Source organism: Clytia hemisphaerica, unplaced genomic scaffold (assembly GCF_902728285.1).
Source record: "Clytia hemisphaerica strain Z4C2 unplaced genomic scaffold, Clytia hemisphaerica genome assembly, whole genome shotgun sequence".
NCBI classification, from domain to species: Eukaryota; Metazoa; Cnidaria; class Hydrozoa; order Leptothecata; family Clytiidae; genus Clytia; species Clytia hemisphaerica.
Window position 1 is genome coordinate 1,734,257 of NW_027104101.1, and position 15,781 is coordinate 1,750,037.

The 15,781-nt window shown below is 34.2% G+C and overlaps 1 protein-coding gene across 1 annotated transcript; it reads right to left on the minus strand.

The window, feature by feature from the left end:
• Positions 1 to 2,630: 2,630 nt before the first annotated feature.
• LOC136812895 (potassium/sodium hyperpolarization-activated cyclic nucleotide-gated channel 1-like) lies at positions 2,631 to 15,516 on the minus strand. The gene is made up of 9 exons (XM_067069420.1): positions 15,074 to 15,516; positions 10,489 to 10,725; positions 8,824 to 9,037; positions 8,465 to 8,614; positions 7,193 to 7,411; positions 6,500 to 6,649; positions 4,885 to 5,125; positions 4,383 to 4,555; positions 2,631 to 3,097 (listed from the first exon to the last, which is right to left on the minus strand). Exons 1-9 carry the CDS (start codon positions 15,514 to 15,516, stop codon positions 2,771 to 2,773), a joined length of 2,154 nt encoding a protein of 717 aa, XP_066925521.1. The 3' UTR covers positions 2,631 to 2,770.
• Positions 15,517 to 15,781: the final 265 nt, after the last annotated feature.

Genomic DNA, 15,781 nt, shown 5'->3' on the forward strand with positions numbered 1-15,781 from the left:
ACCAACTACTTTAGGCGTACAAACTTTCGCGAGCAGAAAAATTCGCGAGGACGAAAAATCGCGAAATTCACGACATTTACTTTCGCGAATTTAACGGAAAAATATTTTTCGCGAGCATAAACTTTCGCGAATCAAGACGTAAAATTGAGAATTTTCACATGAAAAAATGGCTTAGAGACACTTTGACTTATTAGTCTTTTAGCAGGCTAAAAAGTGCCATAATAGTTTCATTTTATTCAAAGTTTGAAGTTTTATAGATTTTCTATTTTGTCAAGAATTTTTCGCGAACATAAACTTTCGCGAATGGGCCTTCCTAGAATTTTTAAAGACATTTACTTTCGCGAAAAGGGCCAAAATTCGCGAAAATCGCGAAAGTTTCTGCTAGCGAAAGTTTCTACGCCTAAAGTAAATATGGCGAAAATAATAACGCAAAAGAGAGCCAAAAAAGATCTAATTTACCCTGTAATCCCGCATTAGTTCTCGTAAAAAATTAGAACGAAAACATAAGTAGTATTATTAGTTTTAGAAAAATTACAAATTTTACGGAATTTTTTGATGATATTCCCAAAAATTACTTCTCGCCAAAATTTATCACATAAATATTGAAAAAGAAAATTATATTTATTTTATACGGTTACTTTATTATATAAACTTTTAGTGAATTCCTTTTTTTTCTGTACAGTAGCTAGGAAAATAAAATGTACAGTCATGAAATGTATTTAGGTAATTTGAATAATTAGCAAAGTATTTTCTATATGATATTTTCTATAAAGATATGTAGATATAAATTTCTTAAAATGGACAAAAATTTTGTTTGCTTTTATTTTGATGATCCTGATTTGAGACGAGAAGAAGATTTTAAGCTCTTATTTGATTTGGTTGGTCGTTAACCAGTAATAAATCAATTTTGTTACTTTTTGGACCTACCCCGGTGGGGTAGAGGTCCTATAAATTAACCGATGTCGGTTCGTCCGTTCGTCTGTTCGTCCGTCTGTTACCAGCTTTTCTCAGGATTGGCTCATTAGTTTTTTCTAATTTTTGGCACAATGATGCAAAATGGCAATGCCCAAAATGTGACGAAGCCCGATTTTTGAAAAAAAAAATTTTCCGGCCGAAAATGCCGGAAATATGCCGGAAAAACTGTTTTTTTTAGGTTTTCTCGAGATTTTATCATTATTTTTTTTCTGATTTTTTGCTCAAAGATGCGTATTAACAATGCCCAAAACATGACTGAGTCCAATTTTTGAGAGAAATTTTTTGCCGGAAAACGCCGTTTTTCTGGATTTTCATTGGACTTTTTCCTTATAATTGATTGTTTTTTCATTAAAAAACATTATTAATAGCAATTCCCGCCATTAAGTATGTTTTAATTTTCAATAAAATTGATTTTTGAAGCCGGAACTATTTAAAAATCGCCGGAACAACCTAAATTCGCCGGAAAGACCGTATTTCTTGAATTTCTCGAGCTGTACTTTATATTTTTTTATGAAATTTTGCACACTGATGCAAAATGACAATACCTAAAATGTGACGGAGCCCGATTTTCGAAAAACATTTTTCCCGGCCGAAAATGCCGGAAATATGCCGGAAAAACCGTTTTTTGGCATTTTATCGAGATTTCATCATTAGTTTTTTCTGATTTTTTGCACAAAGATGCGTAATAGCAATGCCCAAAACATGGCCGAGTTCGATTTTTGAGTAAAATTCTTTTCTGGCCGAAAATGCCAAAAATATACCGGAGATCGCCGTTTTTGCAGATTTTCATTGGACTTTTTCCTGATATTTCTTTTTTTTTCACGCAAAATCATTATTGATATCAATGCCAACCATCAAGTATTGTTCAATTGTCAATAAAACTGATTTTTGATGCCCGGACTTTCTAAAAATCGCCGGAACAGACGAATATCGCCGGAAAAACGGTTTTTCTTGAATTTCTCGAGCTGTACTTTATATTTTTTCATGAAATTTTGCACACTGATGCAAAATGGCAATACCTAAAATGTGACGGAGCCTGATTTTTGAAGAAAAAGATTTCGGCCAAAAATGCCGATAATATGCCGTCAAAACCGGTTTGTTGTCATTTTGTCGAGATTTCATTAATCGTTTTTCTCGATTTTTGCTCAAAGATGTGTATCAGCAATGCCCTAAGTGTGGCCGTTCGGATTTTTGAGAATCATGTTTTTCCGGCTGAAAATACCGGAAGTATGCCGGAAATCGCCGTTTTTGCAGATTTGAATTGGACTTTTTCCATATATTTCTTTGTTTTTTTCACTTAAAAAGTTATTGATAACAATGCCACCATCAAGCATGATTCAATTGTCAATAAAACTTTTGCAATTTTGCAACCGGAACTTCGCTAACCGCTATATTTTCTTAATGATTGTTTTTCTCCTTATTGCTATCTAAGTTTCATCATCAGGTAGGTCCATTCAGCATGTTGCTTGTTCTAAATAAGGCGTCATTTTTATTACTTCAAATGACAAATTATTAAAGTATCTTATAAAAACCCCATCTCATCTGGCTGATTTACGACCAAGATAAAAGTTTGAACGATGACGATTTTACGACTGTATGCCTGGAACTAAACTATTGAAGCGTTCCATTTTGTAACCCTATGATATCTTGAAAAGTTTAGAAAAAAATTATCGAAAGTTTTGTGTTTCAAGTCAAATTTATGAAAAATATTTAAAAATAAATTTATTAAAGATAAAAAGGTATAAATTTAGAAAATGAAATAAACATTAACAACACTAGAAACCTATTCGTCCAATTACACAACAACGTGCGGATCCTTCTTGCTCGATTCCGTATTACTTAATTCTCCGGTTTCCTGCTTATCCGGAGTATCTTTGTTTACGGCAATATTCCCATTTGATCCGGATACATTAATCGTCGGTACGGCCGGGAAGTTATGTGGCGCCGGAGAGACTTGGTTATTTTTTGGGTTAGCAATGTTTGTTGTTGATTTTGAGATAATGTCTGTTGCTTCGTTAATAATGGTAGACATGTTACGTGTTGTGCATGATGAAGCAGACTCGAACCGAGGCTTCTTTTTTAAATCGACAGTCGCTGAATGTGTGTTGGTACACTCGGGTAGCTGCGATGAAAAGAGAGAAACAATTATGGTATTCAGGTGAAAATAAAAAAATGTGGTGTTTCCGGAAACCGGCCGGGTGAAAAAAAAAAAATTTCTGACCCGACCGCAAACTTTGGGCTCATTTATATGGTTCATCAATCGCTAATAAAGTTTTGTTCGTTAGTAGTTGATACATTAATATTCAGGGTTTACTTCATACTGTTTGTACATAAAAGTTATTTTTAAAGTTCTATTTCAATGATCTTAAAAGTTATCAAAAATAGCAGGCCGGCCGCATGAGAGCTTTTTTCCTTCAAACCACATTCCTGAAACACTAAATTCTTTTAATTTTCGCCTCATTATGCAATATTTTCCATGGAATCAGCCCGGTTTTTGCTAGAAGTGGCAAATTTAAAACCCTTTTTTCTCTAGCATAGATTTGCCACTTCTGGCAAAAACCGGGATGCTTATTTAGAAACATTACGTCATGAATTGATTAGAGTGTATATCGTTCAGTTTTTTAAGCATTGGCTAAATCTTAGGCGGCCGCCTGAGTTGGGATAGGCGACCGCCTATTCTAATTCAGGCGGCCGCCTAACTTGTTAAATCTTAGGCGGCCGCCTGAGTTGGCCGCCTACCTTCTGTTGCACATGTTAATAAAGTAAACAAAAATACCAAAATGGTGTATCAAGTTGCAGAGGAATTTCAAAACCAAGTAAAAGGAAAATGGCTACCATGTTTGTTGTTTGTTTTGAAATTTGAAATGATAAAACTGGCGGCCGCCTGAATTGAGATGATAAAAGTACAGACCAGAATAGATCAGCAAGATTGACTAATTAGACGGCCGCCTAAGTTAAGATAGGCGGCCACCCGAGTTAATCCATCGCTAAGTTAGGCGGCCGCCCGAAAAGATAGGCGGCCGCCTAACTTAAACCTCCGCCGGAAGATAGGCGCAGGGATGCCCATATCAGCCACGGTAATTGGCTCTTGAGGGTCTAATTGTGTAAGAAGTTTACCATAAAAAAAAATTAAAAGGAGCAAATAAACTTTATTTATATATATACAGTTGACTATCACTAATTCGAACTGGAACGGGGAATGATATTTGTTCGAAATACAGAGAGGTTCGAACTGTAGAAGGTATTTCAAGAGGGTTTCTCCTTGACGGGGACTGTGAATTAGTTCGAATTATATAAAGATACGAATAATAGAAGTTCGACTAAGCCAGAGTCTACTGTACCAGGGAATTTATAATCAATAGATAATACTGGCTTAAGAAGGTAACATAAAGCAAACTGAGAAATACCTTTTCGCGCAATCGCAATAATCGATTGAGTGCCACTTTTTCCATAACGGCTCGCATTTCAGGAAACTCCTCAAGTGTCTTGTTCAAATTATCGGCCGTTAAAATGAACAGATCGCAAACGGTAACGGCTGTAATGGTTGCTACGCGACGGGCACTTGTTAGCATTGTAATTTCTAAAATGGAAAATGTCACGAATATGATAGTTTTCAACAAACGCGATGTTAAGCATGAAGACGATGAAATGTAGTTGTTTTTAAGAGCCAGTAAAATTTTGTTTAGGTTCTTTTGTTCTTAATTGGTTTGGTATTTTGAGCCTCAAATTGTATTCTTATTAACTTCAAGTAGTAGAATCCAGGTATTTTAGATTCTTTCTCACTGATTTGACCCTTTATTTTTTCAAGATTTAGCAATTCCAGATTTAGAATTATTCTTAAATTATTCTTATTTTTTGGTATTTTGAGACTAAATTGTTCTCGTAAAAAAAGATAATTAGACTTTTTACCTCCGAAGTAATCTCCTTCTACCAACGTGGTGACGTATTGTCCGCTCGCGATGACGTCAACGCTTCCGTTACGTATGAAGAACATTTCGTCACCGAAAGTTCCTTCCTTAATAATGATGTCACCCGCCAAGTAAACATCAAACGTCAGACTATTTGTAACTTGAGTTATAAAATCAGGACCACCTTCCCGTAAGAATGGAACGCATTCGATCAGATCTCGACAATTATGGTTAACAATATCCTGTAGAGATAAAATTTAATATAATTATTATATAACTGTAGGTTAAAAACAGCCATTGCATAATACCTCGGCTTGGCCTCGTTGAATATTACATCACCTCGGGTTAAGGCTCGGAAAAATATTACGGAAAAATCTCTGAACTCGTAAAATATTGTATCGTATTGCACTCGAAGTCATATGATAACAAGTACATAACCAACTTTTACCTATTGAATATTTGCTTATGATTATATACCGCGCGTGAGTTTCACTACAGTGCAGTCTCAATAATTCGAATGACTCCTTAACTCTAGTTTTTTAGTCTCTTCAGTTAACAATCCCTTATAAACCTTACACCATAATTCGAAGATTCGAGTTATGGAGACTCGACTGTATTCTGATAAGATTAATTCCGGCGAAAATTGGCTGTACTTTTAAAGCCTTTTTTCAAGTCTGATTTCGGGCTCAGTTGCAAAATTAAATACATGCAAAGTATTTCAAAATGCTGGCTGGCGAAAATAAATAAACCCGATTAAAAAGTATAACAGAGTTTTCATGGTTCTGAGTGTAGGTTGAAATGATAGTAGTGAAATGATCCCAAACACCACACACGTATCCTTGTATGCATTGTGAAAGATTTGGACTATTGAAACATATTTAATCCAAAAAGTAGCCACCCACACTGAAGAGCTAAAAATGTTCGGATTTTCAAGGTTTGCATTCTATGAACGGGTTTAAAATTTCGTAAACTTTCCAACATTTTACAGATGTACGAGGGAGGGGACATAAAAATAGGTTTTTATAAGACTTTTCATGTTTAGTCATTCAGGGTCGGATACAGGAGGTAGGCTATCTTATTTATGGAGAGTAATTAGTTTCCATATAAGGTAATACGATAATAAAGTGCACTCTCCTCCATTGGTTATAGCCTCCCTATGTATCCGAGCCTGTCATTACCGCCATATGGTATCAAATCTTCCGTTTGTGCAAGGGATCGCCTCTGCAAATTAAAATGCTTTTTTGCATAATTAAAGAAACCAAAACGTCAACCCTATTTAATATCAAGATCTCAATCGGTGAGTGCCATTTCTTACATGGAATTACAAACGAGAATGAAAAAAATATCTATTTCTCAGTGGGGCTGAAATTTTAGTCAAATTTTCCAGTAGGTAGGGGGTCCCATTGGGTCTACTACACAGGAATTCCTTTACAGTCAAAAGTTTGGATGACACACAGGAAGAAATTGAAAACTTTGCAATAATTTGCAATGAAAAGTTGAAAAGTTTTAATAGATTTTTTACTGTGAATTCAGTACTCAAAAATTCCAGGGATATTTTATTTTCAATTTCTTCCAGTTAAAAATTCTCCCTATGAAAGATAAAGTTTATTACTTACGTCACGAAGAGGCTTGGAGACTTCGCTTAAGATTTCCAATTCGTTAAAAAGTCTCTTCTGACTGTATTTATGTTCATAATAATCTGTAATCTTTTCGCGCACGTTTTGCGGCAAATCACGGTATCGCATATATTCTTCAATTTGTTGAAACTATTGAGAAAGTAAGAAGAAAAATAATAACTTAAAGTTAAACTTAAGTGAAAACTGGATTCTTAGAGCTCACGGCTTGGATTTGACAGCAATTATTTACAACGAGGAATGCAAACATTAAAGTACCATTTTCATTTGAATTCTTTGCCACGGAAAGTCATGTGACATCTTTTTCAACCAATAAGATTTAATAATTTTGAGGGTAAAACAAACACTATGGTTTAACTCACTAAAAGATTATGTTTACTGAAAACACATAATTAATCTTTAGTAAGTGTTCTGTTGTACCCCAGTTCTGACGTCATGCCGTGGCAAAGAATAATATTGTTAACGAATTTTTAAGTGAAAACCTTTTTCTTTCCACCATCAAAAACAAACATCGGCAAAAAAACTAGACGGTAAAAAATTGTCACCAAGCGATCTTCCGTCGCTTTTTACTGATGATAATTTAGCAATAATTGAATAGTCATCAACTCGTGATTTATCTGTGTAAATGTCTTGAGAATTTCGAAAGTCTCGAAAGTTAAATAGAGAGGGAGTTACCTTTTCAGAATACAATCTTCGAGCTGAATCGCGTTGTTGAATATAAGCCATAGAATGGGCGATAAAAAGGGCGTAAAAGGTTGCTCCTGTCACCATACTGAATATTGTAATACATGCTTCGGATAAAAGGCGTGGTATAAAACGCCCATACCCAATACAAAGCATATGGGATAACGCCTTAAATAGCGCCCATCCGTATTGCTCAGTCCAATGTGCTTCCTAAAGATAGAGAAATAACTTGCATACATATAATTGGTAATACAAGAGCTTTTTTTGGTCGCCGAACAACGCGCACGCCTCGATTATTGCATTAATTGAATAAATTAAGCCTTCAAGGCTTGTCGTTTTGAACGGCGTGAGCTTTTTTGAATGTTGAAAAAATGGCAGTTTGGAAACCTTTTTGAAGGCATCTGAAAAATTCTGAATTTGTTTACTTTCGCGCCTCTGCATTGTTTCAATACTCATAGAAACGTTATATGGACCATAGCGGTCGCGAGTCAATCTCCGACCGGGGTCATACCAAAGACCCTGTACTGTGTAAGGCGAGACCAATTTAATTTGTTGTTCAACGGGCCCGACCGACCCTATTTTTGCTAAAGTAAAAAAAATATATATTGAATTTCCACTACAATATATTTTACACACTAGTTTTTTGTAAGAATCAAATTTGAATAAAGCTGAAAATTAATTCAAGAAATTGAAAAATTTAGAAAATCAAGCATTCCATACACTAAGATTTTATCATGATCTTCATAGAAGATAAAAAAAGTGAATTTTTGAACCAGATATATTTTGGAAAACATTTTCGGTACTTTACCAACCCTGATAAATGAAAAATTTATTCTTATTTTACCGACCGACCGACCCATATTTTGCTAACGAACAACAAATTAAATTGGTCTCGCCCGAATACAAAAATAATACCTCTCTGCTTGATGCTCAATAATTAAGAGAAGGATCAAAAGTAAGTGGAGTAATTCAGGGAGAAAAAGTGGCGTATCTGTTAGGGGAAAGTAGAGCCTTCGGATCAAGGGGCAAATCACTGAAATAAATCTCGTACACAATTTTGTAAATCAAAAATAAATCAAAAATAAATCAGAAATAAATCATAAATCAAAAATAAATCAAAAATAAATCATAAATCTCGTACACGATTTTTCGAGTGATTTGCCCCTCGCCTCCGAATGCTGTTGCAGACTTTCTTATTTATATGGACCCTATAGACGTTATAAGTACGTCAAAACGTATTACATTAAAATGGTCACCACCTACCTGTAAATTGTTCAATGCTACCCATGAATCAACTGGAAAATCTTGAAGCATGGGTACTAAGAAACCAAGGCAACCATTCCAGTGGGCAACCATTAACATCATACATACTAGCTTGATATAACGAATTACTGATGCTGTCAAATTGTAAAACTATAATAAAATGTTTTGAACAAGTTAAGAACATTTTAAGGCTTTGCGGGGTCACCCAATTTTGTAGAAAAAATGGCCAAAAATACTTACAGAATGGTGAAAATAGGCTTAAAATTCAAAAAGTTAAGAATATCCGAGGGCTCCTAAAATTTTGGATATTTTTATAAAAAAACGAATAGAGGACTGAGTACAAGTCAATGCATACTTACATCCTCATATTTTGAGACGTATCTCATTACTCTTGACAATCTCAATAATTTCAACAAACTCAAAAGTTTGACTAAGCGCAAAAATTTGAATCCACGAAATGCACTTTTAACGCCTAGACCATAACTATCCGTATTTCCTCCAGAGATCAAGAGAATGATATTGTCGAAGGGAAACGAACTAATTAAATCAATCAAAAACCACGATTTAAAATAGCTGAAACGAAAAGAAAACATGGTATTATTACAGTAACCCTCACTTGTTAAAGCTCAAACGGGGAAACGAATTACAGAGAGAGATATCCCAATTATATAAAGAGAGCTTGGATCAGTTCGAATAATAGAAGTTCAAATTACTGAGAGTCCAATGTAATTATCAGAGTAACGTTTTTCCCTTGAAATAGAATAGTCTTTTTCAGGTTGGCAGGTTTTTGCCCAAATTTGCCCGAAAATTTTTTTCCCGAAAATCTAGCTTCATCATTTTTTGGGTACTGTCTAAAAAAACAAATGGGCCCAGATGGACCAATCCCTGGTAAAAGACGAACGAACGAACGAACGAACGAACGAACGAACGAACGAACGAACGAACGAACGAACGAACGAACGAACGAACGAACGAACGAACGAACGAACGAACGAACGAACGAACGAACGAACGAACGAACGAACGAACGAACGAACGAACGAACGAACGAACGAACGATGAGGAAATCAGAGTACTAGAAAAAAAATACAAAGCTCTGAGAGGGAGTTAGACGAGGCTAAGAGACCATTCTCCATTAATATTTTTTTTCTCGAAAATGGCTAAAAGGTTTTAATAGAGAGGATCTTAGGGATAACAAAATCTGTCAATAAAATCGAAATAGAAAAATAATGGGAGCTAAATATCAAAAGGAGCTGAAAAAAGACAAGGAAATTTTTAAATGACATTGGTAAAGCAATGGTGGTCATCGAAGGAAGACAGAGTTGGAGTTTATTTATTTGAAAGTAAAAAGGTATAGGATCGAATAAGATTACAGGGAACACGACAAGATTTTGCGTCACTTATCGACCTACAATGTTGGCCGTAATTTTTGGGACAAAGTAAATTTTTCAGGAAAATTTTCCAAGCTGCAAGTAGTTGTTGACCGTGTGTTAACTCTAAGGTAGGAAATTAGAGTTTTAATTGAATTTAGCTTAGGGACTTAGGATTTGAAGATCCTAAAAGCTTGTGATTTGTCCGACTAGACTGTGAATATAGCCTGGAAGCCATTATACCCCTCCCGAATCGAGAAATCCAATTAAATAAAGTTGAAAGCCTGAAAATATCATACTTGCCTGTTTCTGCTAAACGCTAAAATACACGTTTTTTTTTTTAAGAAACTAGTTTTACCAAGCAGCCTCAATGTTTCTTAAGAAATCGGCCTTTTGAGCCTTAAATGTTTCTTACATGTTTCTAAATTTTTTGACATAATCAGCCTATTTTTCATGCAAAGATTAGAAGGTTCTAAAAAAACCGAGTTAAAAAATATTATTTTCTCATTCTCAGCCTCAGCATGTTTCTTAGATGTTTCTTAGTTTTTTGGCATTTTGAGCCTCATGTTTCTTAAAAGTGTGTTTCTTAAAAGAAAAAACGTGTACCCAAAAATATAAAAATGTTACTAAAGTGAAAATGAAAAAAAAACTTACTTTTTAGCAATTTTTTTCGGTTGCAATACAAAACTAATAAAATGTCCTGGTTCATCTTTTCTATAGCCTGTCCGAAAATTGAATACAATATCCAGCATGAAAACAATGTCCGAAAAAGTATGTACCACGATCCAAGTAACGAATGAGGTGTTACTTTCTGAGAAAAAAGCAACGTTGAGAGGTAGGACAAGCATGTTGAATAACAATACAAGCATGATGATCAAGTCCCAGTAATATCTGCAAAAAAAAAGTTAGAGAAATAAAGTTAGAAATAAATTTATTAAGTTACACGTTTTTCTTTATAAGAATGGTGTAAATCCATTTCATCATGGATATTCTTAACTTTCTTGGGAAAATCATCCTAAAATATTCTTACAGCATTCTTAGGTTAGGATCCTAATTTAGACTAGATTTAACATTTAGTACATATGTCTCAAGCATAAAATGGCACTTTTGTGAAAGGAGTGAGCCTTACTTGGGGATAATTGACAATCTATAATTGAAAATGCTTTTAAAAGGGCATTCTTAGCTTCATTAGCAAAATTCCATGATGGTGATATTCTTAACATATTCTTAACTTTTTGGCCATTTTCATCATGGACATTCTTATAAAGTGTATATTCTTATAAAGAAAAAAGCGTGTACACATACACACATAATGTTATATAGTACAGTGCAGTCAGTACGCATATAGTATGTATACACAAATGTTTTTGATTTAGAGAAAGGACATATTGATCATTACAAAAATAAAGCAAGTTATTTTTCCTTCAAAAATACAAAATCACTAAAACATAGAATTTTCCTTAAAAAATACATGGATGCTACCAGCACGTGTAAATACACACTCCATATCAAAAAGGCAAGATTATCAATTGAACTATATGAAATTTTCCTATGAAAATTTCCTGTTAGAAATTATGTGTAAACACAATTTCCTTTAAAACTACATTATCGGAAAACGATCAAAGTGCATTATCCTTAAAAACTTTTTTGTAATTTTAAAAATTGTGACATCACATTAAATTGATTTCTCTTTTTAAAAGTGTTTCTTTTCTTCAAATTTTTCAATTTCAGTTGATATGTAGCCATTAGTATCTTCACATCCCATCTTATCAAAAATATCTTGCAATCTTGAAATATCTTGAAAAAGAAAAAAAAGCTTCACGAAAAAAAAGTTCAACAAATCAAGAAAAGAGAAGATGAAAGGAAAAAGGTGCTGTATCATTTTTGACTGGAAGGACTATTTTTTTCGATGGAAAGAAAGCCGATGAACCAGCCAAGGATTACCTCAAAAGGGAACTGATTTTTTTGGGACTTATTTTCGCGTTTTTGGGTGTCTACCGCGAAAATTAGTTCGGCAAAATGCAATTTCTACTATAAATTCTCGAAAACTCCTCTAGGAAAATGTAAGCATCTCGACAAAAAGTAAGTGTCAACCGCGTACATTAGTTCCGTAAAAAATGCAAATTTCATACCCTCGCACTGCGAAAATTAGTTCCCTTAATGTAGGCTTTTTCAGAAAAAACTGTAGGAACTGTAGGAGGTGGAAGATAAATTTTCAAGCAGTATTGAAAAAAAAATTGTTCCCCATGTCCATGGGGTAATTTTGCATTGCTCAGAGGTAAAAATTACTGTCCAGGGAGCTAATTTTGTTGCTTGTCCAGGGGGGGGGGGTGAAAAATCTTGATGCCAGGGCGTAAAGCATTGAAAAAATAATATCCCCCGCCCAATGGACGATTGAATTGATTGGTTCGATGAAAGAAAGTTTGCGACCATTAGCTTTGGCAAACCAAAGGTTTTCTCTTTTTAATAGGACGCAATTCTTTCAAGTGGAAAAAGGCATAAGGTATAGCTATATACAGTATTCCGTGAAATTCTGCAAAATCTCATTAAAGAAAAACTATTTTCAAGATTTTGATTCAAAAATTGTGCAATATTGTTGTAACAATGTGTTCGATAATCTTATTGGAAATCAAAAGGAAAGAAATTTCGGGAAAAATATTTATGTTTTCAAAAATCCAAAAAAATATTCTAAAGGATAATCTTGTCAGGTAACAAAAGAATAACTGGAACATCGAACCAAAATATTCAAAAATAAAATTCACCAGTTTATAAGAGCTCAACAGGGATTTAAATTTTTATCAATATTTTTTCCCGACTTTTTTCCAGATTAACGGGACACATGAATAGGAAATGTATGTTGAAGAAAAGCCTTTTAAGGTAAAAATAGAAAATAAGCAGTATGGAGTTAGGTATGAAAGACTGTATCGCTTCCCCACGCAAAATATTTTTACCATTTTAAGGTTTAAAGTATCAAGATATATATGATATTTTTAGTGGACTATGCAGTAAAATTTCTCGAGTCTCAGAAATTTTTACGAGTTTTGATGTAATTTCTTGATAACTCATGTTGAAAAGGTAAAACTATTTTTTGATCAATATAATGGCTCAACTTTGAAGACTGAAAATCTAAAAGTATTTTGGGTATTTTTAGGAAAATTGTTACGTGGGCAACGTAGAATAGAAAAGCGCAAGCTTGCTGGCTGTAGTTACGTCTTATGCTAAGCTTGGATTTCAAAGATCGAATCAAAATAAGCAATGATTGCAAAATATATCTGGTCTTAAAGTGGCCTTGATGTGATATTTCAGTAACGAACGCGTTGATGTAGGAAATTTGGGATTGGAAAGAGAAATGTGGGATTGTATAATAGAAAAACCATCAAACGAAATCCTTTGGATTATGGTAAAGATGAAAAACATTGAGAAATTGATAATGTAGATCGTTAAGGCGATTTAGGGAATCGATAAAATTAAGAGAGGTAGAGATTACTGCATTTTAAAGTGTATCCGAAACATTTCAAGGCTCTTTAAAAGTTCATTTTACCAAATCTTCATCTTAAAGTTAACAATCGAGGATGTAGAGAAAAAGAAGTGATTTTTGTTAAGTTAAAGTACTTTTTTTATCTTTGGTAAGAAAGAAGAGAAAATGAGAAAAAGTATCAAGAAGTAAGTAAGAAAGAAGTCTTCGAATATGTGTGATTTTGGCAATTTAAATTTCAAATTCTGTTGTTTAGGTAGGATTTGGTAGCTAGAGTTGTAAAGATGTTAGGTTAACCTAGTCCAGGATGTCCATGCTAAAATTCCCCCTTCTTCCGAGAACATTTTAAATATTTTCAGAAGTTTTGAATTTTGGTGGAAAGTAAATAAGATATGTGCGTTGTAATAAAACTTGTACGAATTCTTTGCAAAAAAGAACTAAAAGGAGAAAATGGAGAAAAAATGAATCAAATTGTTGACTTTTACGAGAAAAAAACTTTGCTGAATCTTTGATTTAAATTCTTACTTGGCAGAAACTTTCGCTAAAAGAAGCCTGAATTGCGAAACTTACCCATGAAACTTCCTACCATTAAACAAAATTACTTCCCATGGGGAAACAAGTGATACTTTTATGGACCTACCTGGTTATGCCTTTAACAAATATAATTGATATCTACGTGAGCATCACCGTTAAACAATCATTCAGAACACAAATAGTGACGATCTACTAAAATTAGTCGTTTGTTTCTTATAAAAAAACGTTTAGAAACCAAAATTTCATGCTCTTGAAATAATCTTTCATATTCAAGACTTCGTGAGCAAAAAAAACATCTATCTCATTAAAAAATTGAGTAGTTTGGCTAAGAACATTGATGTATGCTTATTAATAGTGATTCTTATAAATAAAGATGCGTTTTTTGAGCTGAAAAATTATTTTTTTACAAAAAAATCTGCTTGAGCCATCTTTTACCTACTTTCACGTAAAAAATCTGAAAAAAACAATGATCCAATGTTTCACAAAGTCCAAAAAACCCTTTTTTTAGCCGTTTTTTGGCCCAAATTTGCCCAAAAACATTTTTTTTCGAAAATCGGGCTCCGTCACATTTGAGGGTTTAAAGTTATGCATCTTTTTGCAAAAAATCATAAAGAATGAAAGAGCCAATCTCGAGAAAAGCTAATACCTAAGAAATTGATAATGTGCTTATAAAAAAATATCGAATTTGGCTAGTTTGTCTAAACACACATACTCTCTAAAAGTAAGCCCTCATGAGCAAAAAAAACATCTATCTCATAAAAAAATTGAGTAATTTGACTACGAACATTGATGTACGCTTATTAATAGTGATTTTTATAGATAAACATGCGTTTTTTGAGCCATCTTTTACCTATGATGGTACCCTACTTTCATACAAAAATCAGAAAAAATTAATGATCCAATTTTTCACAAAGTCTAAAAAACCCGTTTTTTAGCCGTTTTTTGGACCAAATTTGCCCAAAAATTTTTTTTTTCGAAAATCGGGCTCCGTCACATTTTGGCCACCAACATTTTGCACCTTTGTACCAAAAATCAGAAGATTCCTATGATTCAATTCTGAGAAAAGTTAGTAACAGACGAACGAACGGACGGACGGACGGACGAACTAACACAGGTTAATTTATAGGACCTCCACCGGGGTAGGTCCAAAAAGCTTCGTAGGATGTAGAAGAGGGAAGAGGGTTACTTTTGTAGGGTTAAAATCAAAGTAAAATATGTGCAAGGTCTTACCTTAAGCTACTGTATGGATGGATAACCCAACCAGCCGCTTTTGATCGTTGCTGTTCGATCTGTACGGCGCGTTTGCCACCAAAGATTTTCACATTGGCCGATGTATTGGCGGGCGCTATCCATGATCTAACACGTCGTTGGATAGTGTTGCGTCGAGTTAAGTTACTTTGTAAGACATTGATACTCAGTCTTCGATGCTGGTTAAGATCGCGGGTTCCCAGGAATACTTTATTGATGTATTGGGACGGCGTTTGAGTGAAATTAGCAATGCTCAGTAATCCAGATGCGATGCTGTTATGAGCGGTTAGAATTGCCGGCGCCGAGTTACTTGCATCGGCTGAAATGGCGAATGATTTGTTTTTGGTGAATCGGGTGTTGATGGGGTTTAACGTAGTTGGCGGTTCGCTGGCGTCGTTTACATTGTAGCGGTTAGCGTTAGACATAATAAACAATCTTTAGAGGAATCATCCCTCTATCGTTCCAAAATGACGACCATTTAGGGCCAGTTTTTTTTCCCACCAAATAGAGTTGTGTGTTGTGTTGAGAGTTTTTTAATTTTTTTTCTGATGAGCCGTTTAAATTTTTCTTTTTTTTCATGATCGGTTTTTTTAATATTTGACGTCATGTTGTTTTTATGCATTTTGCTGTTGTTTTGACGACTTGACGTCAATTAATTCTCTTTGATCTTATTATTTCATTCGATGACAA